The sequence below is a fragment of the Falco naumanni genome, chromosome 7 (genome assembly GCF_017639655.2).
Source record: "Falco naumanni isolate bFalNau1 chromosome 7, bFalNau1.pat, whole genome shotgun sequence".
In the NCBI taxonomy this organism is placed as follows: domain Eukaryota; kingdom Metazoa; phylum Chordata; class Aves; order Falconiformes; family Falconidae; genus Falco; species Falco naumanni.
In genome coordinates, this window is record NC_054060.1 from 72,653,875 (window position 1) to 72,680,485 (window position 26,611).

Genomic DNA, 26,611 nt, shown 5'->3' on the forward strand with positions numbered 1-26,611 from the left:
TAACAGAACAAGCACCTGGGAACAAAACTTTCAGAAGGTAGAACACCATTTAATTCAAGTCATTAAAACTATGTAAAATTATTTAAATCAATACTGCATGTTCAGACACAGAAGGTGGTGATTAGGGCTTCATGGATTTGCTGCCAATGGTCCCAACAGAATGCCAGAATATTTTGCAGTTGAAAATATACTAGTGACTAGCCATCAAGACAGTAAGAGATTGCGGAGACAGAGAGCTAAAACTGTTTCCCAATCACACAGAGCTAAATCTTCGCCTCTTGAACATCACAGTGAGATGGCATGAACATAGACTGCTGTGTTTGATATCACAACTCCGGATCGAAAAGCAACTACTGCTTAGCAAACCCAACCATGCGGCTATGAATCAAACACATCAAGTTTTCTTTTTTTGAGAAGGTTAGTTAGAAAGAGATGGCACCTGCCAAGAACAGTGAAGTAGCTATTCCATATGTGCAGTCATGGTAAATACTCAGTAAGGGTGAGGAAAATGCTGTTCAAGCAGAGGACTGTGCCTGTGGTACTGGCTGGCTCACAGCTTGTTTCTTCCGTGCCACGGCCATGCGCAAGGCCTGAAGAATCGTGTTCTCGTTGTTCATGATGTTGTAATTAGTCAGCTTCAAGAGCTTGTTGAAATCTTCTGCTTTCAGCGAGACCTCTCTCGTTGAGTAAGGAGAGCAGAAACTGGAGATATCAACCTTGCCGAGTTCCATTTCGGCAGCACTACGTGACATGCCTGTCAAGGGAAAAAAAGGAATGTGTTTGTATAGGAAATTACAGTACTCTGATACACTGTGTCAAGAATAATTTAGAGAGATCACATGTTAATTTAGAGAGAGTGAAATTGCTATGAAGACAAATGCAGTGCTATGATCGCTGCAAAATCTACTTCTGAATAAAGCCTATTTAAAAAAAAAAAAAAAAAAAAAAGTGTCACTAAACATCATTCCATTGCAACCGGCACCTTCTACTGGCCAGCTCGAGGCACGTCATTTTGTGTGGCCACAGGTGTTCAGTCTTACCCTGTAGGTTGTTGAGTAAAATACACACTAAAGGGAAAAGGAATAAGAAATATATAGTACAGGAGGAAGCAGAGTATTAGTGGCCTTGGAAATCATCATAAAAACAAAGCCTGCGTCTCAAATGCTAGCCCAAAAGGATGCCGTGACTGTATTAGTTTACACACTATTGCTTTGATTTTCCAGCATATACAACCAACACATTAAACAGCCCATATAGAAAGCACAGTGGCCCTCCACAGAACCATTCTATACTGTACAGGTAATTCTCCCCTAGATCTGACTGCAATCTGAAAAAATATGCTTTGTTCTACATGCTGCAGTAAACTTTTGGAGATCACAAGAAGAAATTAGTTCCCATTCCTCTACTTGAGGAACATTTTTCTTCTTTCACTGAATTGTGCCAAGACTCAAACTAAAATTATACACAAGATTTTACCAGCTTTTGCGAACAGTGTCATCCCATTTTACAATTCATTAGCTAGTAGGAACAAGCAAACAAACAAAGGATTTTTGTATTGGGATGAGGCAAAAACACCCAGGGAGTGAGAAAGTTCATTGGGTCAATAAAATTAGGTGGGTACTGTTAACTTACCAGGTGCTACGTATCTTTGGAAGGTGTCATTCACTAAAGGAAAATAAAGCAGCAGAGGAGCTCCTGGGGTGTCTGCACCATCGAACATATAGCACTCTTTCAGGTTCTTCTCATCGTCCTTCAGCCCGAAACTGGGAAACGGAATTCCCTGCTCTGTGAAGTATCTGCAGGCCTGCTCCAGGGGCTGGTCACGGCAGCAGTGTAATGAATGGAAAAGACACCCAAGGTCAGGCTGCTGCCAAAGCCCAGTAATTCATACAGAGCTGCACAAAATAGACTGATCCCACTGGACCACTAGCAATAACGTGAGTGCCTGCAGCCCAGGGACTCTTTTTATCTTGTCTGAGGAGCTATTTGGAAATGTTCAGGAAAACACCTAATATCAAGAGGCTTTAAATGTGTACCAAGTCACACCTCTAAAATGGGATTATGATTTAGGATCAGAACAAATTAATTCAAAGCATGTTTTAGAGCATCATTGATTAAAGGAGAACTAAGTCAGAAGAATGTAACAGAACTAAATTTGTGGTCCAGGACAGTAAGATTCGCCAATTACATTATCTGTTTATATAGCAGTACAGCTTGTGACTTGACCACAAGAGACTTTAGCAAGGTTTTGAGACCAGCTTACCCATTTCTATAATTTTGAATTTTAGAAATAACATGAGATTTCAAGCTAACGTATTTTAGACCTCAAAATATAGCACTAAAAGCATTCATCAGAAAGCTCATTCGTGATGACCAGCTTTGTTAAATTATCTAACAAAACACTGAAGTACTACCTCAGTTTGTTTGAATTAAGTATTTCCAAAATACTTCAGAGTACAAGAAAGAAATGTAGTGCAAGTTATCACGCATGCTCTTTTTCAGCTGCAGGACAAAGACAAATATTTTTCATGTGGCATCACAGTGTAAGAGCAGCATTAAAGTAGCTTCCACCCAAAAAAGTGACAGAGTCTTAACCAGTAAGCTTTGTGTTTTCTGTGGTGCCCTTCAGGGACAGGTTTACAATTACAAGTCTGTATTTGGGAGTTTAAATCTGTCTTTTCTATGTGGTGAATACCACTTTCAAAATCTATATAACCATTTTAACCAAAGCAGATTTCTGCAACATAGTAAATGTATTTGATATCTTGCTTCAAGCCCACTATTGGAGGAGAAAAATTATATTTATTGAGAGGTAAAAATAAAGGTGAAGAAATTCTTCCTCCCTAGGTTGTTCTTGAACAGCTAGAAGATCACATATTAGAATAAAAAGACAAATAGATACTTATACATTTAAGGAAAATGCAGATTAAATTCAGCATCTGAATCACAGTTTTGCCAGCTGTATTTTTGCTATTAAATCTTACAGAAGTTGCAGCTTGACCATCATAACTTCACTGCGTCACTGTATTTCATTGGTGAGGCACTTAGGGCTGTTTCAAAAGTAACTTGAGAAAAATAAAGACATTTTCCCCAGGGCTATTTCAAAAGTAACTTGAGAAAAATAAAGACATTTTCCCCTCTGGGAATTTCCATTCTTCTTCTGAGATTTAGAAACACCATGTTACTATATTCCGCTAAGTTCCACATTTACAGGCACCTGCCTGAAAGCTGCGGAAAGCCAAGGAAAAGTTAAACAAAGACATTTTTGAGAGTCCTCACCAAGGTCTGTGATCCACCAGTGTAATTTAAGTGTATGATGACGTCCACTTTCCGCTCTGGTCTCATAAGGGGTGGACAGCTCGTTTCAAAGAAGAAAGCTGCATCCACCAACTCCAGGTGCTCTGAGTTGCCTCTCAGGTCATTAGGCGACGCATCTAGCAAAGTGTCTAAAGAGTACAAGATTCAGCACTGATAAACTGCAGAAAGACATCCATGAAGTTAGAAAGCAAAAGGAAGGTGAGCTTCCCTCCCCTGCAGGGTTTTCCCTTTGCTTTCGGATAGCATGCAGTGGTCCTAAAGCTCCCATCAGCCTCTCCACTCTCATTTTATTGATGGTTCCAAACCCGTGAACTGCACCAAAACCTAGGCAAGCGTTCCATATATGCAGAGCCCGGTAATTTTCATCCCAGTGAGGACTTTCAGCACCAGACCACCCAAAAATTGAACAGTTGTGTTACTGGAACAGCGAGATGTGAGGAGTTTGTTCTCCCTCCTCTCCTCTCAGCAAGCACCCATAACTAACCATGAAGCCCACACAGTTCTCTTAAGGGTACACGAACGCCTCTCGCTAACTCCCAGCCCCTGTGCCTGCCCCAGCAGCAGCTGAGGCACATAGGCAGGAGCGCTGGCACACCTTTCCATCTGGTGAAGTGCTCCTGCTGGATGTACTCGTTGTGCATCTGGAAGCCTCTCAGGAAGTTGTGGTACTTGGAGACAGCAGGGCGGTCCGTCAGGATATCCCGGAGAGCCGTGGAGAGACCACTCGTAGGAGTGAACATGCATGTAGCCATCTCATACGGCTTCTCGGGCAAGTCTGGCTGTTCCTCTAGAGACATGCAATTGGAATATAACCACAATCAAGAGGAGGCTAGGCACAAAGAGGAGAAAGGGTCAGCCACTCTACCAAGAGTAATCATGTGTTCACAGCTCTCAGCATTGTGTTATTTTTCCCTATGCTCTGCTGTGAGTTCCAGTTAATTTCCTTACATACCCATTTTCATTACATATCCATCCCTGTCTCCTTGCCATCAAGGTCTGACTGATAGTGCCTTTCCTTCTAACAAGAATCTCACTCTTTAAGCAAAGCATTGGTTATTCATTAAAATCGAATCACTTGATTTTCCTGGTGCCTCCCATACACTGAGGCTGAGAGCACCAGGCTGACAGAAAAAAACAAAAACTGAGAAATGTGAGCACAGTTACCCTACCAGAGGCACCTGGAGGAGGGAGGCCATGAGTCAAAGGGTACTTGAGATTTACCTATTTCAGTCACTTTGTCTTGGGTCCACTTGTGCCAGAAGTCCTCCGAATTGTCAGCTGCATGCCAGGCATCCAAGAGGTTTTTGGAGAAGATACTACTCCACATTCCTAGGAAGTGGGAAAGGTATAACAAGCAGTGATAAGGTAAACGCAAGGAAGTTTCTTTAAAAAACTGCCTTCTGCTCCTTCCACAGCTCTTCTCTAACTTTTTTGTATTTCTGTCAATTTTTTGTGTAAGTTCAGACATCTATTTCAGTGGCAGAGCTGGCTCAGAAGGCAAACTTATTTCAGAAGAAATTTCCAAGTATTTTCCCTTCCGCCACACACATTTTCCCTGGAACATTTTTTTTGAGAAATGTTACATTGTCATTTTCCTATTTTCATTTCCTTTTTCCTTTGATAAAGAAGTATTTTCAGCCAGCTCCTTCTCTGATTCCCCTCTTTCTTGCCCTATTTCTTCTCAACATTACCTTCAGCTTCCACAATGTCTCAGGGATTTCCAACTTTCAAAACATTTTGCAAGCTGCGGGCAACGGTGATGCTTCAAAAGCACTCGTGAAATCATGTAACAACTTTTTTTTTGCCATTTCAGTTTCATTTTATCTTAATCCAAATGATAAAACCACCTTTGCTAGCAAGGGCAGTTGAGTGAGTTCAGGGGACAGGCTGAATTTCAGCTGGCTGACCCGGTACCTCTGCTGCCGAATGCGGAACAGCAGCTTTCTGGGGACTAATTTCCAGGATCATTAGTGTTTATATTAAAAGCTTGTCATTCCCCCAGCCTGGCGAATCACCTTGCATGAAGCAGATCCGGGACTCGGGGAGCTTCTTCATCAGGCGACCCATGAAGAACTCGCTGCCAAAATCCTCTGCCCGAATGAAGGCGCCGTACTTCAGGAAGCCCACCTCGTATGGCGTGAACTCCACCCACTCTACCAACACACGCACCAGCAGCGTTAGCTCCGCTGCTGAAATCAAACAAGCCTCCAGGCGTGGAACACACCTGCCAGGCGTCAGCCCTCGCGGGCAGCCTGGCTCAGCATGTGCCCTGAGCAAACCTGCTGACAGCCACCGCTGCACCGGCTGTCCCGCTGCCTGCAGGTGTGCGAGAGCGCGGTGTCAGGGTTAAGGGAAAATTTAAATTCTTCTTTCTTTTTGTGTAGAAAGAGGGAAGTTTTCTCATGGAAGGTGGACTAGGACATGGACCGACTTTTATTGCTTTTATTGCCAACAATGGCAAACATAAGTTAAGCAAACTTAAGGCTCCAGTGGATCCCGTTCCTTAAGAATTCATAGCATTTCTGAGACAGTGTCACAGATCTATGTTGTGTCATTAGTCTGAAGTTAATGTCTGAATATGCATGCTTACATGCCAGGAGATCTTTCAAAATATGGACTGTGCCTGCCCAGTTACTCTTTACATCTCTGAACAGGACTTCTGGCTTGGAGTGAGAATTTAAAACAATTCATTATTTACAGTAGCCCCATGCTGTACCTCCCCAGGTAAAAACATAGGTTCTTTTCCAGAATTGAAACGTTACCTCTAAAATCTTTAGTGGCAACTTTGTCCTTGACGTTGAGGGCAAGGTAGATGGGCAGCGGGTTCTGACCCTGATTCACTGCCCGACGTTGATCAGAAAGCCTGTGGTAGCATTTCTGGATTTGAGGGGGGGAAACAAAACAGACAAAATTGGTTGGCTGATAATCAGTTCTTCAAAGACATCAGTTTATAGAGTCTGAATATAGGATATCCACTCAGGAGGAGTGTGGCCAGCAGGTCAGGGGAGGGGACCCTCCCCCTTACTCTGCCCTGGTGAGGTGCCTGTGCAGGGCTGGGCTCCCCAGCTCAGGAGAGACAGGGAGCTACTGGAGAGGGTCCAGCGCAGGCTACGAAGATGAGGGGCTGGAGCATCTCCCTGGTGAGGAAGGGCTGAACGAGCTGGGCCTGTTCAGCCTGGAGAGGAGAAGGCTGGGAGGGGATCTTACCAACGTCTACAAGTATCTTACAGGCAAGTGCCAAGAGGATGGGGCCAGGCTCTTTTCTGTGATGCCCAGTGACAGGACAAGGGGCAATGAGCACAAAGTGCCACACAACAAATTCCCTCTGAACAGGAGGGAGGACCTCTTTCCCTTGGGGATAGTGGAGCACTGGGACAGGCTGCCCAGAGAGGCTGGAGGGTCTCCTTCTCTGGGGATGTTCAAACCCCTCTGTGCAACCTGCTTTAGGAGAGCCTGCTTTACCAGGGGGCTGGACTGGATGGTCTCCAGAGGCCCCTTCCAACCCTGACCATTCCGTCATTCTGTGATATAACTTTCCTGAGCTTCCTCCTAAATTTACTTCCATGTGCTTGAATAACAGAGGGCAAGAAAATAATGGGAACAGGAATAACTATTGTTAAGATAACAAGCCATGTTCTACCTTCAGTATTCAACAGTAATGAGTTGCTTCACATGCTGTTCTCACTTTGCATTGCTAAATGTAAGTGAAAAAATAGGGCAGATCTGGGTAATTCAGCTATTTCCACATACTTTATCTGTTAAACACGAGTTCTTCAAGACAGCATGTTAATGACCCTTCTAGTCAAGATTTTTTTTTGAAAAGCATATTGAAAGTTAACGTCTACAGAGGAAAATCCTTGAGCTGTCCAATACTAACAACTTATCTTATACATTAAATGGAGATTTTCAGTGGACTTCAGCCAAATCAAATTCTAGCAAATTTTGCTACATAGCACTGAGGTCAGAAATCAATGTGAAATGTGATATGAAACAAGAGCACCTCATTTTATCTGTTTCACCTAGACAAAATATAAGTCACATTTACAGGATTTTAAAATAAAATAGCTTTTCCCCCAGCTATCATCAGTCTGCTAATTTACGTGGAAAGTTTTGATGGTGTCATTACAACAACATCAGAAACTGGAGGTCCTGCAAGATCAAATCTGAAGGAGCTGAAAGGCACCTGCAAAATCACAGTTTCTGTAGATAAGATGTCACAGGAACTCTGGATCTATATACTTTCTCATCACTAAATCACAAAGTGCAGTAACTAGAGGCAGTGTACATCTGCAGTAGATTCAGGGTATGACCACAGCTTGTGTAAACATTGCAGCGGTGGAGATGTACGAGCATAGGGCCATAAAGAAACACCTAAGAACCTCAAAAAATTCTTGGACAACTCCAGTGTTAATTTAATTAGCATGCTGGTTATGCTGATTGCTCTAGAGCTAGCCTGAGTATTTCTGTGTTACGTTCAATCACAGTTTAGGCTTCAGTGTAGACATACACTATGTCTCCAAGTTTTTAATTGCAGGTAAGCAGTGTTCTGCCTGTATACCAAGTACAGTCTTATCGGCCAGGTGTCTCTTCCTAGGGTTTTAATTTCTCATAATGATCATAAAGATCAAGTCACCAACTTTATGAGAAGAAAAATGCATAGACATTACCCCGTCATTTAACATGGATTCAATCATGAGCCCCCACAGATCAATAAAAGATGTTTTATGTCCTGCTTGGGTCCTTTGGCTCAGCTCTCGGTAATAATTCCTCAGACTTCTCAAGCAAAAAGCCCCCATCTTGCACTTGGCTGCTTGCTTCCGAGCTTCAATGATTATTTCTCCAAGATCCTTACGTGACCAATCAGCATCTTCATACAGTTTTGTCATTGTCCTGCAGGCAGGAGACATGATGGAAAACAGAAAGGAATGAAGATGCTGCTTTTGAAATTCAGAGGATATACTTTGCAGAGCCTTGGTACTTACTGTTTTACCTTTAGGTTACTCTCCTCTTGCCTTTAGACTTGCATTTCTGCTCAGAGCAAGCTCAACCAGTCAAAAATCACTTGATCTGGGATCCAATACAAGCAGCTACACTAAGCTGTCTGTGCTGGTTTTGTCCAACACTAAAATAACCAGAAAGGATCATTTTTCATAGGATTAAGGATGTCTGTCCTTCCAATAAAGTCTCCTCTTGTGGTTAGGGATAAGTTACTTCAGTGACACCAGAAGTATGATGCACAATAGGTCTTTCATGGGTGACCCTGGCATCCGTAGACCGGCTGGGGGGGGGGGGGGAGGGGAGGCCGTGGGGGGAGTTCTGTAAATACCGGGGGCCGGATTGAGAACCCTGGAGGGCTGTATCGGGCCCGCGGGCCGTAGTTTGAGAACCCCTGCCCTAGACAAAGCATGGGGTTTGCTTAATGCAACAAGATCCAAACATCAAAATGACTCCTCACCATGTTGTGCCAGACGAACCACTGATGTATGAAACGCAATCCAGAACACGCAACTTCTGAAGACCCAAAATGCTGCCGTACATGGCAGTGAGTGCTCTTATCCCACATCCTGCTGTGGTCACAGCCACTATAGGCACCTGCTCAACACGAAAGAGGGCAGAAAGCATAGGTGGAAAAGCAGCATTAAGGCACATCCACATCAAGGGATAACAGATGTGCAAAAGCAACATCCAGAGACTAGTAAAATAAAACACATAGATTAGAGATAAAGCAACATTGCTCCATGAGTTATAAATAATACAAGTTGCTGGACATCCCTGTGGGGTACACTAGATGATCTTCATGCTTCAGTAAAGACTTATAAGAAACATGGACCAAACTCATTGGTTTGAAGCTCCTTCAAATAATTCACTTGAAAGCCAAGTGGAAGTAGAGACTTTGCTCATCCAGACAGACTATTGAGCTCACCAGCTGAGACCACCCTGGCTGCAAACAGTGCCCCGGAGGAGGAGCTGCTGACAGATGTCCTCACTTCTCATCTGGATGGCGGTGAGAAATCACTTCTCATCTCCAGGCTTGAGGAAAAGGAGAGAGAAGAATCCCTCAGCAGTGCCTTTCCTACTTACCTCGTGCTCTTGCAGATCTTCGTCCAGGTGAAGAACATCCTTCAGCGCAGCAGCAACCACCTTCCTCCGCTTTTGCAGGAAAACCTCTTCATCGGCACACAGGCTGAACCCCAGGCGGGCGTCAAGGTTTCTTGGCCTGAAACACAGACCCTGAGTCCTAAGACCAGGGCATAAGTATTAATTACATTGTTACTTGCCGCAGTCAACTCCAGCTATCTCTGCATTTATAGACCGGGTTTTGGACAGTATAATTTAATAAATGAGAAAGAGCAACACCACAGACAGGCCTCTGCTCACTGCTGTAGCTGCTAACAAGAATGCAAATGGGAAGGCAGAGCAGAACATGACATACTGTCATGGTATGTTAAAAAGGTTCCTAACAACACACTTCTGGTTTTATTTGCTCATATAATTGATTTTTCAAGTTTTGAATAGTGCTGCCATGTGTGTAACTGCATAACCACTATCAACAGGCACCGCAGTTGATTAGGGAAACAGCTACCATACTCCGGTGTTATCTTGTTTGTATAAGACAAAAATATGATTTCTTTGTGGAGCTGTTCTCTCCACCTGCAGGTGTAATAACACACACAAATTGAGAACTACTTACTGAGCTGTGCTAACAGCTCGGAAACTTGGAGGAAAGGGGACCCATGATTTCATTCTCCAGCACTGAAAAAGTCACACCTGGCAAACAAGTGCCTGCAACCCAAAGATGAATACACCTCTGCTTACAACTGAGCCTGCATGGACCCCTGCTGATTTCAAATGACCTTTGTATAGGCGCAAATGTCTCCCAGTTACAGGATCGGGTCAGGTCTTGCTGAAGACTCACTTACCATTCATTTGCCTTTGTGTACAAGTCAATTGTCCTGTCCTGAAAATCGCAGTACAAACAGTGTAAGCATGGTCAGGTCGTTAATCCCGCGCCTGCCTCCCCCACATGATCTACGGGCTGAGTTTCACTGTCTTTGCAGCGCAGCAATGAGGCCAGCAATGGTCTGGCCTGCGAGAGATGTAGTCTGGGTTGAATGGAAATGGGCCATTCACCCGAGCCAGGTGGGCTTAGGGCCCCCCGCTTTTCATAGCTGAAAACCTGGTTTAACCTTCCTTTTCTGGGAAGGTCGGTGAAAGCTGGGCATCTGAACCACAGGCATACAGATGTGTTCTGGTTTATCTTCTGCTTCAGGCTTTCTCTTTGCAAACAGAAGTCTTAATTGTCGTACCCATTACTGTTAGCTTGCATAGTACATTGATGAACATATTAGATATGTCCTGAGGAAGTTAGTTTAAACTCAGAACAGGGTTGAGCAGCATGCCGGGAACCACAGGCAGAACAAAAGAAAAAAAAAACCCCACTTGCATAGTTGCAAAGTGACTGTCATTCACACCTTACACTGTAGTTAGTACCCGGGGTCTGACAGGAACTGAACCACTGAACTGTAAGGTGCTCACCACCCACCAAACCGAACCTGTATCGGGGCTGGTTTTTATTACAAAAGACTTGTTCTCACCTCTGCTATTGTTATTTTCTCTTGTATAGGAAGCGAGTTCAGAGCTAAAGTCACGGACCCATTCATATCCCTTTCATTTTGACTTGATATAGACTGGAAACGAGGGTTAAAAAAACTCAGTTAATTATTATACAAAAAAAAAAAGGGAGGGGGGCGGGGAAGAGGTAAAAGCAGTCTCCCCGCCTTACTTAAATACACGCACTTACCATTCCCTGCATACACAGACCTGCACACAGACTTCGGTCCTAGAGGTCCCCCAAAACACAGCAAAGAGCTAGCTAAGCGTTAGTGGCGGTCACGTACCCTGCTGAGCCGCCTGCGCCGCGGCAGGGCCACGGTGAGCGCCGACTGGTTGTACTTGATGCAGTGGAACCTGGTCGGGGAGGTTGGGCAGAAGCAGGAGCTCAGCGTGTGGGTCTGGGTTCCTTCAAACGACCCGTCCACAGTTAATGCGAACTTTCTCTCTGAAACAAAGGAGTTTCAAACTTAAGTTCTTCAAAAATTGTAGATAATTTGTTTGCATGGTAATGTAATACATGTTTTTTTTCTTAAGTAATGACTTAATTTCGATACCCAAATTGTAGGATAAATAAGTAGAGTCAGTTATCTGAGCCTTTGGGTTTCAGCTTTAGAGCTCACAGGCAGAACGTGCCATATAGTAACTATTGCTACAGTGTCGGTGCACTTCCAGGCATACCATGACTGCTGAGGTACCGCTCTGTTCACTAGAGAGTGATTCACAGCAGACAACAGTTTGGGGGGAGAAAAGCACTCTCTTCTGAAAGTCTGAAACTTTCAAAGTACTTCAGCAATAAAACAGTATGTGGTACTAAAATATTATTCTGGTATAATAATAAAGTGATGTGAAAATTTTAGACTTTTGGGATAAACTTTTTTTTTCATTGTAGCAGAGAACAGTTCTCTTTGGAACCAGCAAAATCTCAGTCCATCTACCACGTTTCCCTTTACTTCAACCTGTAATATTTCTTTTGAAATAACTTCTAGCGCTTACAAAAATAATGTCTGGTGGGTTTTGGCCTTCATATAATAAGCCTCAGATTTGTCTCTTCAGGTAATTGGAAAAGAGTCTTTACATATAGAATAGAATCAAACCAGGCTCAAGGTGAAATGTACTCTGTAAATCCAGGCACTTGAAGGTATATAATCAGCCTTCAAAAGAATTATCTCGCTCAGGCATTTTCATCCACATCTAGCAAACTTCTTCACTGTGACAACTGAGCTCAACTGGATCATCCTTGTGTTTAGGCGGTTTGCAGGGCCACCAGGAGATGTCAGAGGTGTTTTAGCAGTTGTGCAGGATACGCACAGGTCTGCAAGTGTGGGGTCAGAGATGGTAGCGACGCGCTGCTTAAAATGTGTAGCAAGTGTCTTTGGTAATATAATGTCTGTCCCGTGTTTCGTCTAGCGGTGTGTTTTATATTGCTATACCTAGAGAAATTTGAAGAAGGTAAATTGATAACACAGGCCCTGTCCTCATTCCGCCCATTTTCTTTGCCTCTGAATCCAGAAGCAACAGAAGTTAGCTCCAGTTTAGGACTCAAAACAATTAAATTCCCTGCAGAAGTATTTGTGAAAATCACAAGCATCTGACAAGACGTTATTATAGAGGAAAGTATTTTGTGAGGAAACCAGACCACATGCTTATGACACCACATCCTGTAATAACCTGTGTATTTCCGACCAGCTACAGACCCCTGCACAGGCCACTGGCATCAGCCAGATTTTGTCTCACATCTCAAATGACTGTAAACCAGGGCGCTCAAGTGCAAGGCATTGGGTGCTTGTGCGACGGAGTGGCATCCAGGCTCGCTCCGTGCATCAGGGAAGGCTCACCCGTGCTGTCCTTGCTCAGCCTCCCGCCGTTCACCTGCACCTCCAAGCAGGAAACCTCGCGGGACTGTAAGAGAACCAGGGCAAGAACAAGAGGCGTTCACTGTCAGCAGGGCTCTGCTTGGGGCAGTCCCCTAGGCGTGACGGGGCACGCACCCAGGGGCGTGATGGTGCCAGCGCACACCCCCGGCCGTGTCTAGCGAGGTGGAGCTGGGCTCCCACACGGGAAGACACAGACCAGGTGGAGGTGAGGGCCGAGAAGGGCTCTGCTCGCCCCGGCCTGGGGTAGCAGCCCCGGGGAAGGCTCTCAGGGCGCGCAGCTCGGCTCTCTGTGGGCAGGCCGAGCGATGGCGTCCGCCCCAGCCCGGCCGGGCCTGGGCTGGCTCCTGCAGCACCGGCCGCCTCTCGGCCCTTGCCTTGGTGCCACCGCACGGAGCCACAGCCCAGTGCCCCTCGTGCTGGCTTTGCAGCGAGCATCGCTACGTGGCAGGGAAAGGATTACAAAATAAAGATTACCACTAAAACTCCGTTAGTAACAATGTTTTCAGGAGGATCCGGACTAAAAGACAAAATGAAAAACAATCAATTCAAAAACAGCACTTTTTTTTTAAACTCTTCTTTATCTTTAAAAGTCTATCTTTGGACAGGCAGCACGGCCAAACACCAACAGAAATTCTAGCTGGGCACTCCATCCAATTTGCCTCTCACAGGCTTGAGCCTGAAGTTTGTTTATGAAGATCTGCTGAATGGGGGAGCTCCTCACTGTATCAGACAGGATCGTTTTTTGACACACCAAGGCAAATTGATACAGGGACGGCATCATTACACTATCGCCCTGTTTTGCTCGGTTCAAACCTGGGGGATCAGAGCTGAAAAGCCAGTGAATTCATCCAACATGCCATAACAAAACAGGAAAAAATATTACCATTTACCTTAAAAATCAACAGGACTGATTTACATGCCCATTCTCTCTATTAACTACATAGTCAGCACAGAAGCACAGTAAAAATATTTTTTTTAATCCATTCCCACAACAAAACCAAATTCCAGTTATCATTGTCCCACGTTCTTACGATGAAGTAAACATCAGGGAACCCACAGTAAGGAGCGAGAGGCATTTGGAACCTAAACCTCCCTCGGGTGCAGGATGCCCCTCGCAGCCTGGTGAGCAGCAGCTGTTAAGAGACGTACCCACGCTGCCACCAGCACCTGGGCTACCCTCTCCCTGTGTCTGGACACCCGCTGCAGCTGCACACACATCGTGCATCCCAGCTCCACTGAATGCCCTACACAAACACCTCCTGAACACCCAGACTTCCCCTCCACTTTATTCAGGCGGGGACGGCATTACAGGGCTGCAAGTGCCAGCTGATGTTTTGCATCAGTAACATTTTGTCTCTGGCTTACATTTCTATAGACCGCCTATTTGGCCTTACACACCTGCTCTCCATCGTGAATTCAACCTCCAGCTCCTCTTTTCCCTGCAAAAGAAAATGAAGGTGGTCACTGCAGATTGGTCCTCCCGTGAAGGGAGGTACCCAACAGGAATCTGTGCTCTTCAGGGGTCTCTATAAACCAGCATCCGCCTTTCATTGCTGCACGTGCAGCAAATTAACCTTCCTTCGAGTTGCACCTGCGATACTTCTAGTATCAAGTACTGCTAACATCACATCTGCTGTTGTAGCCGACTCTTGGTTTAGACCTCGCAGGATAAATGTAATAGACGCTGCAGGGCCCCTTGCTGGTTGCTCCTCCTTTCTGCAGTCATAGGCTCACCCTGCACCGTTGCACAGCCCACCTGCAATTCCCCTTCCCTTCCCCTCGCACGGGCTCCCCGCTCAGTGCCAGCAAGGCTGGATGGGCCTGCCAGGGCATGCTCAGCCTGAGGTGCCCTGGAGGGTGCGCACCTAGACTCATTGCGTGTGCAGACATCACCTTTGTCACTTGTAACTGCCTCCCCCTGAGATTTTCTTCCTCCTTTGCAGGTTTTGGTGCAACTCCCATAATCTTGTTGCCTTCCTAGTGAGACCTCTGAGGAAAATACAGCATGCAAAGCCAGCCTTTCCAAAAGAGGTATCAGATCGAATCAGCACTTGCTCGAGTTAAGTATTTCCAGGCCCCAAACGTTGCCTTTAAAACTTCAGTATAAGTTGTCTCCACCATGTGAAAGTGAAACCTGCTGAAAAACTAACTTCTCAGGACAGCTCAGCTATGCAAGTGTTATGTTCGTTTTCCAAAGAAGCTGAACGCCACATCGGGTTTGCAGCGTATGACTGCATATCGCTACTTTTATATTAACAGAACATAACGCCCAGTTCAGAGCCACTGGCTCCAGCCGCAAAACTACTGTCTGCTAAACCTGAGACTTTGATGCCAAGGACAGCAACCAGACAGTCAAAGCCAATAACATTGACCAACCATGTCTGCAGAAGCAGCCCCCAAAACATGCTGTAATATTACAGAAGCAACACTGGGCATCAGCCCCCCAAAACAGATGGACATACTCAGGTGGCTAAACAGAGAGTAGGAGAGGCTTGTGTAGGGGACACGTGAGAGGGGAGCTGAGACAACCACATCCTCACCTGACCACATCCCCTTAGCTTTGTCCTTGAAATTTATCCATACCTGCGGATTCAGCTGGAAACATAGTTGAACGTTTTCTCCAAGCTGGATTTTGGACACATCAAAGAAAACAGTGAGGAGATGGTCATCTTGAGTTGCATTATCCTCATCACAAACTTGTAGCTCCAGAATGTTCTAGGATTTTTTTATAAAAAAATAATTAAAATTATATAAGGTTTAACATGCATAACATGCTACAGATATTTCATTTTAGCTGAAGGAACTCGGGAAAGAAGTTCAAGAATGAAAAAACCAGAAACTTTGCATTTGTTCCCTACAGACTGTAGTGACTGCGCTGGCAGATGCAGCCTGACCCACCCGCCGAGAGCGAAGTGGCTACAGCAGGAGTGTGAACGCTTTGCAGCCGAACGCAGGCCGACTCGCAGAGTGGAAGGGCCCTGTGGCAGGTTTGATCTCTGGTAAGAATAACCGTTGGGAATAGCCGTGTTCCTACCTTAACCTGGCTCTGGATCGTGAAGTGGAAGGTTTCATTCCATGTGGGGTTCTTGCTGTTCTGCACTGTCTTGGTGCGGAAACGCTGCACTGAAGCTGTTGGCAGGCTCAGACTCACGTAGCAATCAGACTGGGTTACTGTTGAGGAAAGGGAAAGTGTGAAAGCGATGGACCAATGAAACACATCTAGTACCCCATAAGGCATTGCACGGTGTAAATTTCTGAGCTCCGTACGCAGGCCAACATGCGGAACGCAGGCCAGGATGCTAGCTACAGTACCATCGGGCCAGCGGCTAGGCAACCAGCCTGCTTTCCTCTTCTGAAAGCTTGGTAGCATGCTCTTCTTGAGAGCTACTTCTTTTAATTGCTGGAAAAACAATAATCATTCCGAATAATGCAGTTACGTTACATTATCAGACTTCAAGGGTTTTGTACTGAAGAGCCGTCCCTACGCACAGGGCAGTCACGTGGGCGGCTCCTGCTGTGAGCACAGCACAGGTGACATTAGCTGTTGTGGCGGGGCTGCCAGGCAGACAGAGCCCAGCTCCTGCACACCAGGCTTCCACAGGTTCGCATGAACGTGCCCTGACATTTCTGGGGTAGCTCTGGCTGTAGAGTTCTGTCTTGCTGATGTTCTGGAGCATCCCGTCTTTTTGCCAGCGCGCCTGGCTGCTAACGTGGCAGAGGCAGGAGTTCACTGCACTGAAGGTTCTCACCCATTGCTGGCACAGAAAGCAGGTCTTCCACCAAGGCACCGATCTCCATCTGCTTTCTTCCCTTTCGGGAGGAAAGGAACACACACGTACACCATAGAGCTCAACAACAGAGCTTTTGAAGAAAAAAAAAAAAAATTAAGGAAAAAAAATTGTCTGTGGAGATGAATTGCATGTAATCCTCTGTGGACTAAAATGAGCACATATAAAAAAAACCACTGAAATGTTGAACAGTTTGATGGCATAACATTTGCTTTGAGAAACAGCTGTCCCAAGGCAGAGTTTTTGTCAGTAAAGGCGTATAAAAAAATAGATTGCTTAATGTCACTGTTTTCACCTGCCTTTTTTTCAGTGCATCAGCCAGAGTGGTGAAGGTATTGCAACACTCAGTGTGCAGGTGAGAGCACAGAGCAAGCTGGCGTTAGTTACTTCTTTGCGCAAGATTGCATTGCTTTGCTGTTTCAATCTTGTTCAGGTCCTAGAGTTCACCTATGAAACTGAATGTTTCCAGATGTAGGGAAGCAGCTTTAGTGTTTTTATTCTCCTTTCTCAGCTGAAGAGACCAGTCGTAAAATTTGGGACTTTGGCTTCCCACCTGAGTTCCATCACAGGCGATGGAAGTTCAGGGCCAAAGCTTCAGCCAGGAGCAGGGATTAGCAGCAGCTCACAGTGCCTACATCGCCAACAAGCACTTTCATTCTGAGGTCAGAATAATCTGCCTGCACATACATTTTGTCATCATTATTAGGAAATAAAAGGCAAATGTGAGTCATGAGATGAACAATCCTGTGGACCCACATTCAAGAGTCACAGATGACTGCCCTACAGAACACAATCTGTCAGTCAGGGATGACAACCTACACAAGCATCAGCGATAGCATGGAGAAGCATTAGCCATAAATGCCAATCCCAACATTAGCATCATATTTCCTCTATTTGTAAACCCCACCTACTCAAGCATTCCTGCCATTGCATAGCAGACACACCTTCACCTGAATAGACTTGAGTCTTGCCCCACATAGTTTTACCTGTGGACCTGAATTTGGGAAACACAGAATAACTGACTTGACCCTTTATTGCACTCCATGTGTAACTGAAGAATTACCAAAGCTAGCCTTTTTTTTCCCCTGACTCCCCTGAGACTTAAGTCATCTTTGTTTGAGTAACTCTGAACGAGAAAAAGAGTAACTCTGATGAAGGTAATTGCGGTATATACAAAGATACATGAATTCTAAAACAATAGCAAGACACGTAGAGATCAGCTGAGCTTCTAAAAGTCCCAATAGCCCCTGAACACCTGTGTGCATACAGGAGATGTCCATATGAAAATCTTTTTTGGCTCTTGGGAAGTCCAGGCTGATACTAGCACAGACTGCTGGCAGCCCTTGTCCTCACAAGGAGGAGGATCAGGAGGACCAAGATGCATAAGTGTGAGAGTGATCCAAAGTTTATTTCATTGGCATTTCTCAAACAGCAATACATACTCTGTCTGCATCTGTTGCAATGGTTAAAGCATGCTTTCGCAAATCCACCAGTTTTTTGGTTTTTTTTTTCTGTAAGCGATCACTGTCTGCTACCGCACTGTATCATACACCTTTAGGAAATAACTACGTGTCAGACAGCAGAGTCCTGACTTCTCAGTTAGTTCTCTGGCCTTCTCTAGGGGACGTCCAACACCGCCACTGCACAAGCACGCTTCCCTCTTCCCCTCTGCAAAATGATTTTGGTGATGCCTTTTGTACTTCAGAGGTGCCTTCTGAAGCCTAATTACCTCTTGTTGATGAAGTATTTTGCAGGTGTGACGAGGGAGGCACTTACAACACCCAGGAACTTTTTTTTTTTTACTCACCTCTGATACCTCAGGCCCACTTTCTGCCCAGCCAGCCCCAGGTACCAGCCAATGTGAGAACTTGCACTCTGCAGCCCACCCTGTGCCCATGCTGCCGCACCCCGCTGCCGTGCATGGGGCTGCAGTTGCCAGCCACGGGCAAGCAGGTTGCTGTTGGCCGGGTCGGTCCACCAGCCTAGCCACGGCGACTACACTTGCATGCGACACGCACGGCAGAGCTTTGCAGCAGCGACCTGCTGCATCTCGCCCCACAACCGCAACACGCCAGCGGCTGTCAGGCACACTTGGGGGGCAGCTGTGGCAGTGCTGTGGGGCAACATCCTGCCACAAGCAGGCGTGGCAGCAGCTGTTTATGAAAGCACGGTCTTCTTGTCCAGTTGTTACACTAAGTTTCTAATTATCTTCCAGGATAATAGCAGGACTGGATCTTAATTGTGCTTTACCCTTAAAGAGCTTGACAGTGACACGACCCATGCTAAAAACCACCACAGCCCCAGCGCTGTGCTGTACCCCAGGCAGCAGGGCACCAGCTGTTCTGGCTCTAGCTCAAACCTCACCTGCTTCATCGACAGGCCAATTTAAACAGGGCTAAACAAACAAAAAAAATTAATTCTACCTTCTTTTTTTTTTATGCTAACAGATGCAACCTCCAGCCCACCTTTAACCTGGACATCCTCCTCTTAAATGGCCTTGAAGTGCTCACGCTGAGGCTGTTTCTAAGGAGTAGATTTTTTTCCCCCTGTAACTGTTAGGGTATAGTTTTTCTTATTGTGCTGAAAGGATCCAAAACAAAGATGTGGCCTCAAATACTGTTTGCCCAGACCATCTCCTTGATTGTGTCTCCCCGCACTTGGACCCATCCATGTCACTAAATAAAAGCTATCGCCACCAGCTGAGAAAAACATTTTACTTTGTCCTCCCACTCTGTGGAGCTGAGCAGAGATCTGACTGAGGGTGCAGGGACAGGCAGGCATTGCTGTTTTGTAGGATGCAGAATATTAGATAATTTAGGTAATTGGAACTTTTTATACTATTTTTTTAAAATAAAAACGTGGGTCACTTCTGTGAAATAAAACATCTTCCTTCTCAAGGCCCTTCACAGCCAGATTACTGGAGTTCTTTCAGTCCTGGGAGATCAGTTCCTGCCTGCAGGGAGCATTTAACACTAATCTTCTAAGATCTAAAATTCAATAAAAGGCTTTCACTCTCCCACCCTGCCCTTCACATCGGGTGGAGCACCCTACAAGCATCCCTAAAACAGTATCACTGGTCTCATTCACATCCATCCTTAAAATATCCCTTTGCTGAGATGTTGCTAAACAACCTTACTTCCCTACACACCCATTCCTATCCCCCACCCCCCTCCCCTTTCTCCCTAGTTGGGCTTTGTCAGTCCACATCCCCTTATTTTATAACAAGGTTTCAAGCGGCACCTAGAGCAATAGGTTGTTGGTACAGATTTCCAACTGCTTAAATGGTGAAGTAATAAACAACAATGAAACTGTAACAATGGTGCAAGAACAAACCACCAGAGGAAGCCTGCAGGTTCCTGCAGTAAGTATCACATTAGACCACAGTTCCTCAAACAGCAATGTAATCCACTGACAATATTTCTCTTCAGGATCTCAAGGGCCTTTCCATAAATTATCACCTACATGGCAGAACTGCTACTGCAATGTCATAAAATACATTTTTTGATAAAAATATAAAACATAGTTAAGAATTTGATAAAATATTGTATCCAAAATAATATAAGCCTTATATAAGAAAGGTCAAAAGTAACAAGCCTCACATAAAAATTTCCATAAAAGCTTCCAAAAATATCATTTTCTTAACAAGACAATGCTGAAGAATAGTTTTAACTCTACACCAGCCAAAGTCCATTTAGCCCAGGGCCCACAGGCAGTGTCCACTGAGGGCTCTTGGATGTTTCCAGAAAGCAGGAAATGATGGCTTCAAATTGATCAGCGTAGCATCCCCCTCCAGCTGCCTATTTTTACCTTGTTGTTTAACACTGAATACTCTGTTTTGTTTTCTTTTCCATTTTTTAATTCTACTTAAAAGGTTTTGTTTCTCTCCAGTATCTTGCTCTTTAGCCCCTTTGTCTTTTTTGGGGAAGGATCTTCGGTCGTGCTTGGGATGGACGTCAGGGCCAGAGGAGATTATGCCCCACATTTTAGTGGTGGGTGTCCAAGGAAGAGTATAAGAGGGTAAGCACCATATAATGCTCTCTCAGCCCTCACAATTTCAGATTCAGAGACTTCCTAAGCCAACCTTCACTGGGTTTTTCTTCTATGAACCTGCCCCGTCTCTGCCTACAACCCACATAAACTTCTGGCACCCGTTGTCTCCCACAGTGGGGACCCCGAGCTGAATCACACGCTGTGGAAAGATGTGTCCTGTTTGTTTGGAGCTATGGGGGTTGCCAGAGGCCTGTGAGAGGCTGAGCTTGAAATCTGAAATTCTCTGCAGAGAGAGCTGTTAGGAGTAGGTTGGGCTGGTGCACATCCAAGTCTCACCCCATCAGAGAGCCAGGATGCTGATGGGATACACACCCAAATCTGCGAACTGGCAAGTGTCCACAGGTCCAGGAATACCAGGAGCCCCATGGAGCCTGATGGGGATGTGGGTGTGTGCCCGGTGGGTGGTGGGAACATGGAGAACACAAACAAGATACGAAATTCCTGGTGGTATCAATGACATCAGCTAGGCATGGATGCACATGTGGAAATTCATACTATGATTTACACACTGCTGGATCAGTGGGCAGAAGAGACAGAACATCCCAAGAGTGCATTAAAAAGATTCAAGGTTTAAAAAGCAGAATAAACTAATTTAAATTGTCTTAGATGAAAATACCATCTTACGCACTGAAGTTCCATTAAAGGTCTTGTATTATCTATTCTGTGGGAGATGTTAGTGAGGTTTTGAGAGTCTGCTGTTATGGGTTTCCATTACCTGGAAAATGGAGCAGGTAGACCAATAACAAAGTTAACCTGCAGCACCAGGTCGGGGCACAAACTGAAACACTATACGAGTAGCAAACAAAGCGATCCCAAAAGTCTGCAGAAACCTAGCACAAGGAGGGATATTGAGAGGAGAAAATAACACAACAGGATTCACTTTGGAACCAAAAGGGTGGGCACTATCGGTGAGAGAGAGAAGGAGCTGATTTAAAATGTTAAAAATCTGTAAGATGACTGAGAAATAGGTGACACTTGCCGACTTGTTCTATCTAGAAAGTTTGCAGGAAAAGGAAAGTGGTAAAAACAGAGCTGGGAAAAGGAAGACTGAGGAAAAAAACCATCCATGTTAGGAAAACGGTTGTTGTAAAGAAGTCTACATCACTGGTGATGGAGGTCCACGCGCTTCAGGGTTTCCTGAGGCTGTGTCAAGCTAATCTCTAGGGAGCTGTAAAGATGACTGAAACAACTCAACAATATTTCCCCAGTTTTACGTGAAAACCAGCAAAATTTTGTACAAGTGGCACACTTTTTTATCTCAAGCCTCCCATTTTGCTGCTTCTCAGTGAAAGCCACATACTGTTACCAACATGCAATTTGCACTAGCTTTTACATTGGCAGTGATTGTAACCAGAAGTTAAATTGTTTTATTAAAACATTAGAAATACAAGATTATTTTATAAGATAAAGAGCGTGCCATTGAAATGTGTGACTTCTACAGTTCTGGCTGCATAGAGAACTATGTCCTGAAATACTTTAAAAGCAAAAAGCAGATATTTCTGATAAATGCAACTGACAAATTCTACACTTGGCAAAATCAAATGTTACTGGCATTAAGCAGCTGTCAATCAAAACCAGATTCAACCTTTAACGTGAACAAGGCAGTGCCGCGACTGGTATGATTTTCTTTTCCTACACTATGGACGTACCCAACAAGCACAGAATTCACCTTTTGCCAAGTATCGTTTTCATTTTGTTTGTGCAAAATTTCTTCCCTTCAATATTTTGACTTACAGTACCATTTCAAACAGATGACAGCTTGACAACATTGGTGGTGAATGTCTGTCACACTGTTTTACGGGCAACGTTGGGCATGGACTTCACTGTGTAAGGCTGAACAGCCTGAGCCTGGAAAGCCGCTGCTGTGGCTTTACTGCTGCTCCAGACCCTGTGTCACCCCCTGAAAGCATCTCTGCCATTCAAACTGCACCTTTAAGCAGCTTGACAGGCTGGTGGGACATGCCTTGGAGTGGGAAGCAGAAATGCCTGAGCATTTAAGTACCTGTCCCTTGCCCTAGAAACTTTCTAGTATTGGGAAGGACAGCATCAAAATGTAGGAAATTCTCCTCAGAATAAAAATAGTTTCAAAAAAGAAAAAAGCATTGATCTAGATGAAAAAAAGGTGGATAGGAAGTTTGGTAAGCTCATTATCAGGCAGATGGTTTAATAGAACTTGATTATGTGGGGAGGTATCTAAGGGCTGTAGTTTTCCACACCTCTTTCTTTCAGTTCAGAGCACGCGACTATACCTTCAAATAGGTTTCAGCTGTAGCAAGGAATTTCTCTCCAGCCTTCAAATAAATGACCTTCAAATTTCCTTTCTGCACTTTAGAAATGGTCCAGTGGGAAGGTTCGTACAGAGTCTTCACCCCCATACATTCAGCAACCACAAAGCATCTTACTTCTTTTCAATAGAAATCAGGGTGAGAAACTCTTCTTTGTATACCTTTGGTCTCTAGAGAAAGTATAGCAGAACTCGGAGCAAATCACTTTGGAACGGCCCAAACAAATGTCTTGCCTTGCATCATTTTAACTGAACCAATTTAGCTTGATCTGGTTTCTGTAGAAATTTTCTGCACTCAGACTTCTTATTTGTATAAATGAATAAATGCAAGACAACCAGCAATCTCCTCAGACTGGAGGTGACTGTCATTGCTCACTTTTTTCCCTAGTGCTTTGCTGTTCAGATATTTACGGAGCATTAATAAACTTTTACATAACTATCATGCCCAGGCATTGTGTAAGAATAATTGAGAACAAAAAAAGCTAGTAGTGCAAGCCCTCAACTAAGTTTCAAAACATGGCTGTTCCTATGGCTGAAACAAACCTGACAGTCCATGGGAGATGTCAAGTATGCAGTCGTGAGCTTACATAAAATATTCTGTGACAGGCCCGGGGATGTGCAGGGGGGACATTACTATAAGAAGGAACAATAAAAAGAAGCGCCCCATCTAAACTTCTTATTGCAGCTTTCCACGTGAATCAAAATCTCTTCTTTGGCGGATTCAGATGTGAAACATTTTACGCGTTCTGTGCAAACACCTTTATAACTACAGCTGGCGGCTAGACTTCAGTGTTACACTGACAAAGATGCAAGAACAAATAACACCTTCCAACTATGCTACCTCTTCTTCAGCACACCACGGTCATGCATATTCTCTCTCTGTCCTTTCGTAAATTCTCTGCAGTTTGTGACACAGTTACATTCTGAGTAGTTCTATAAGCATGCAGATGTTCCAGGGGTATGGTAAAAATACTCACATAAGTCTGCTTTCCTGGCATTTTTCATCCGTATGATTTTTACAGTAAGCAAGTTGCATGGAGAAGGTTCTGTCTGTTGAACAGCACGCATGATTTGTGGGATGAACATGCAGAGAGAAAGAAGAGCAGCGCAGTCAGAGATAGCTTTGAATTAAATGTTTCAATTCCAACCATCAAAGCGTTTCTGTACTGAGGTTCTTCCTTGTGCACTGTCATCTTCTTCCCAGGTTTGCAGCCAGAGACCCAAAATGTGCATTCAATCACGGACCAAACCTCTGATGCCCTCCATTTCCCAGCCTGAGGAAACCTGTGGTAACCCTCAGCTCGAAGTGCCTGACTCTTGCATCACAGACAAGCATATGATAGCAAGCCTTGCTGTGTTATTAATACAGCTGACACATATCTTGGTCTGTGCAAATTGGAAGGATGTCATGTACAGCCACTACATTACACAACAAACAGCAGACAATCTAGCAGGGCAGGAATTAGTGACGATATCATGGTGTAACGATGCTGTTCGTCAGCTGGTTTATAGCTCTCTAACTCCATCATTACGTTTGACATAGAGCAGTGCTGGTTCTCAGGCAATGAGGACCTGAAAAGCATCTTCCAGAGACCTATCCCAGACTTCTCAGAAGGGGGGACTGAAAGCAACAACTCTGTAATTATTTCTCTCTGAATAATTTGGCTCATCCAATCTTCCTTTAAGCAAAAGTGAAAGGAAAGTATCAAAGGAAATCTTGGGGAAACCGCCCAAACTTAAGTGGTTATCAAAAGACGTTTAACAAACCTGCTTTGATTTTGTTATCCTCTCTCATAGTGAGCAGGGATCAGACAAACACGGCACTTAATCAAAAGTATGGGGGATGAAGGTGAGTTACTTTGTTCCCTAGATAACTGTCTTTTTTAAAGGAATAAAGGAGGAAGAACTGCACATTTAATGCTCTAAATGACACATACACAACCACACACCCCCCAAAAAAAACACCAACAAAAAACAACCAAAAACCCACCCGAAAACCCAAAATCGACGAAAACACCCCTTCCAATCCACAAACAAACAACAAAGAACAGGAGCCAAACAATGAAGCGATGCAACACACACATCTAAGAGCCAGTTCACACATGCTACCTGTAGGGCAGAGCATCACCACAACAAATACACAGATCAACACCCTTTCTGCCTCCAAACTCCCACAGCTCTGAAGAGGGCTATATTTAACACCTCACACAGCGTTACTTGCCTGGCTCTCCCCATGCACTCGCCGACACTAGTGATACCTCCTTATTTTTTTTTTTCAGCCGGCTGCTTTGCCTAGCCTAATTGGATGGAAGCAAAGGACAACAGCAAGGTATGAAGAGATCTCCCTTCCTTTTTAATTAGGCATTTTCAAAATAGTCAAATTACTGCAGCATTAAAGTCTTTGCCTGCCTGAAGGCCAAACACAAAGCAGGCACAAAACCCAGGCAGAAGCCCCGCTTTGCTCTCAACCTTGGCATTGAAGAAGAAATCTCAGAGCTGAAGATGCAGGACGTGGAACGCCACCTCCTACGGCAGGTCCCTTCTGTGGCCAAGGGGCCGCCTGCACAGCTCATCACAGAGCCTCCTCCTGCCTTGTCTCACCTGGCTCCTACTGTAGAGCAGCCCCATCGCGGTCTCTTCTGCGTCAGAAGCACAAAGCACGGCAGCAGCTAGGTACAGAGCAGCCTCAGCCAGGCAGCTTCTCGTCGTTTAAGCTGCCCAGAGCGGGCAGGCAGGTGTGTTAGTGCCTGACTCACCACTTGAGCAATCCCCACACTCCTCCTCCTTGCTGCCCAGGAGGCGAGTACTTGCCGCGCACCCGCACCGAGGCGCAGACACCCAGGCTCCAGCGCTGTGGCAGGATGGATGGCCTCTGCAGCTAGAGAGGGACAGCAAGCCCTGAGAGGGATCTTCCCTTCACACTTACAGGCACTGAGCAAACGTTTTATACTTCCAAGCACCCACATGCCTTCTTGGGGGCACCACAGTGCTTTTGCACACTGCAGGGCTGGCAAACCGCAGTGCCGAGGTGGCTGCTGCCAGCCAGGGGCCATCGGGCTGCCTGGGAGTGGGCAACAGGGACTTCTTTGGCCAAGGACGCCCAAACAAACCAACACACATACAAATGCTTTTTGTAGCTTTTTATTGCCTACAGGGAGTAGGTGGGTCTTTGCTTAAAGACAGCTGAAAGAATCTTTTTTTATCCCCACCCAACCTGCCATTTTGCTTGACTCAGGCAGTAGCTTTCAGCCAAGCAGATATTGCAGTGACAAACGTTGCATGAAACTATTCCCAAATCACCTGCCGAAATCGTAAGAGTTTACCTTGTAACCTTGTACCTCTGAATTAAGGTACTTCAGTGAATGATCTCCAAGAGGATATGTTTCGAAAGGTGAAATTAGTTGAAACATTCCTGTTAATTATGATGTTCACACGTATTCTGTATGTACTCACATTTATAAGGCATCATTGTGCAGGGCACTGCACATCATGCACGGCAGTCCCGGTCTCAGTGAGGAAGCACATAAAGTGAGTGGACAAGTAGTAAAAATATGGGGATTTTTTTTTTTTTTTAAAAGCCATCCTTGCAATTGTAAAATTTAACAGAGAAATCAAATTCAAAATAATCGCATTTCACTTTGCAATGGATTGAGAACTGACTGATTACGTTAGCTTCACAGATA

The 26,611-nt window shown here is 44.9% G+C and overlaps 1 protein-coding gene across 1 annotated transcript; it reads right to left on the minus strand.

The window, feature by feature from the left end:
• Positions 1-23: 23 nt before the first annotated feature.
• Positions 24-24,833, minus strand: LOC121090838 (cytosolic phospholipase A2 epsilon-like). Its single transcript, XM_040599580.1, has 19 exons — positions 23,906-24,833; positions 15,841-15,977; positions 15,390-15,521; positions 14,205-14,245; positions 13,281-13,323; positions 12,768-12,831; positions 11,217-11,377; positions 10,914-11,006; positions 10,239-10,276; positions 9,400-9,556; positions 8,774-8,910; positions 7,986-8,208; positions 6,081-6,195; positions 5,334-5,471; positions 4,540-4,647; positions 3,914-4,105; positions 3,280-3,446; positions 1,633-1,816; positions 24-754 (listed from the first exon to the last, which is right to left on the minus strand). Exons 1-19 carry the CDS (start codon positions 24,012-24,014, stop codon positions 516-518), a joined length of 2,478 nt encoding a protein of 825 aa, XP_040455514.1. The 5' UTR covers positions 24,015-24,833; the 3' UTR covers positions 24-515.
• Between the last annotated feature and the right edge of the window lie 1,778 nt (positions 24,834-26,611).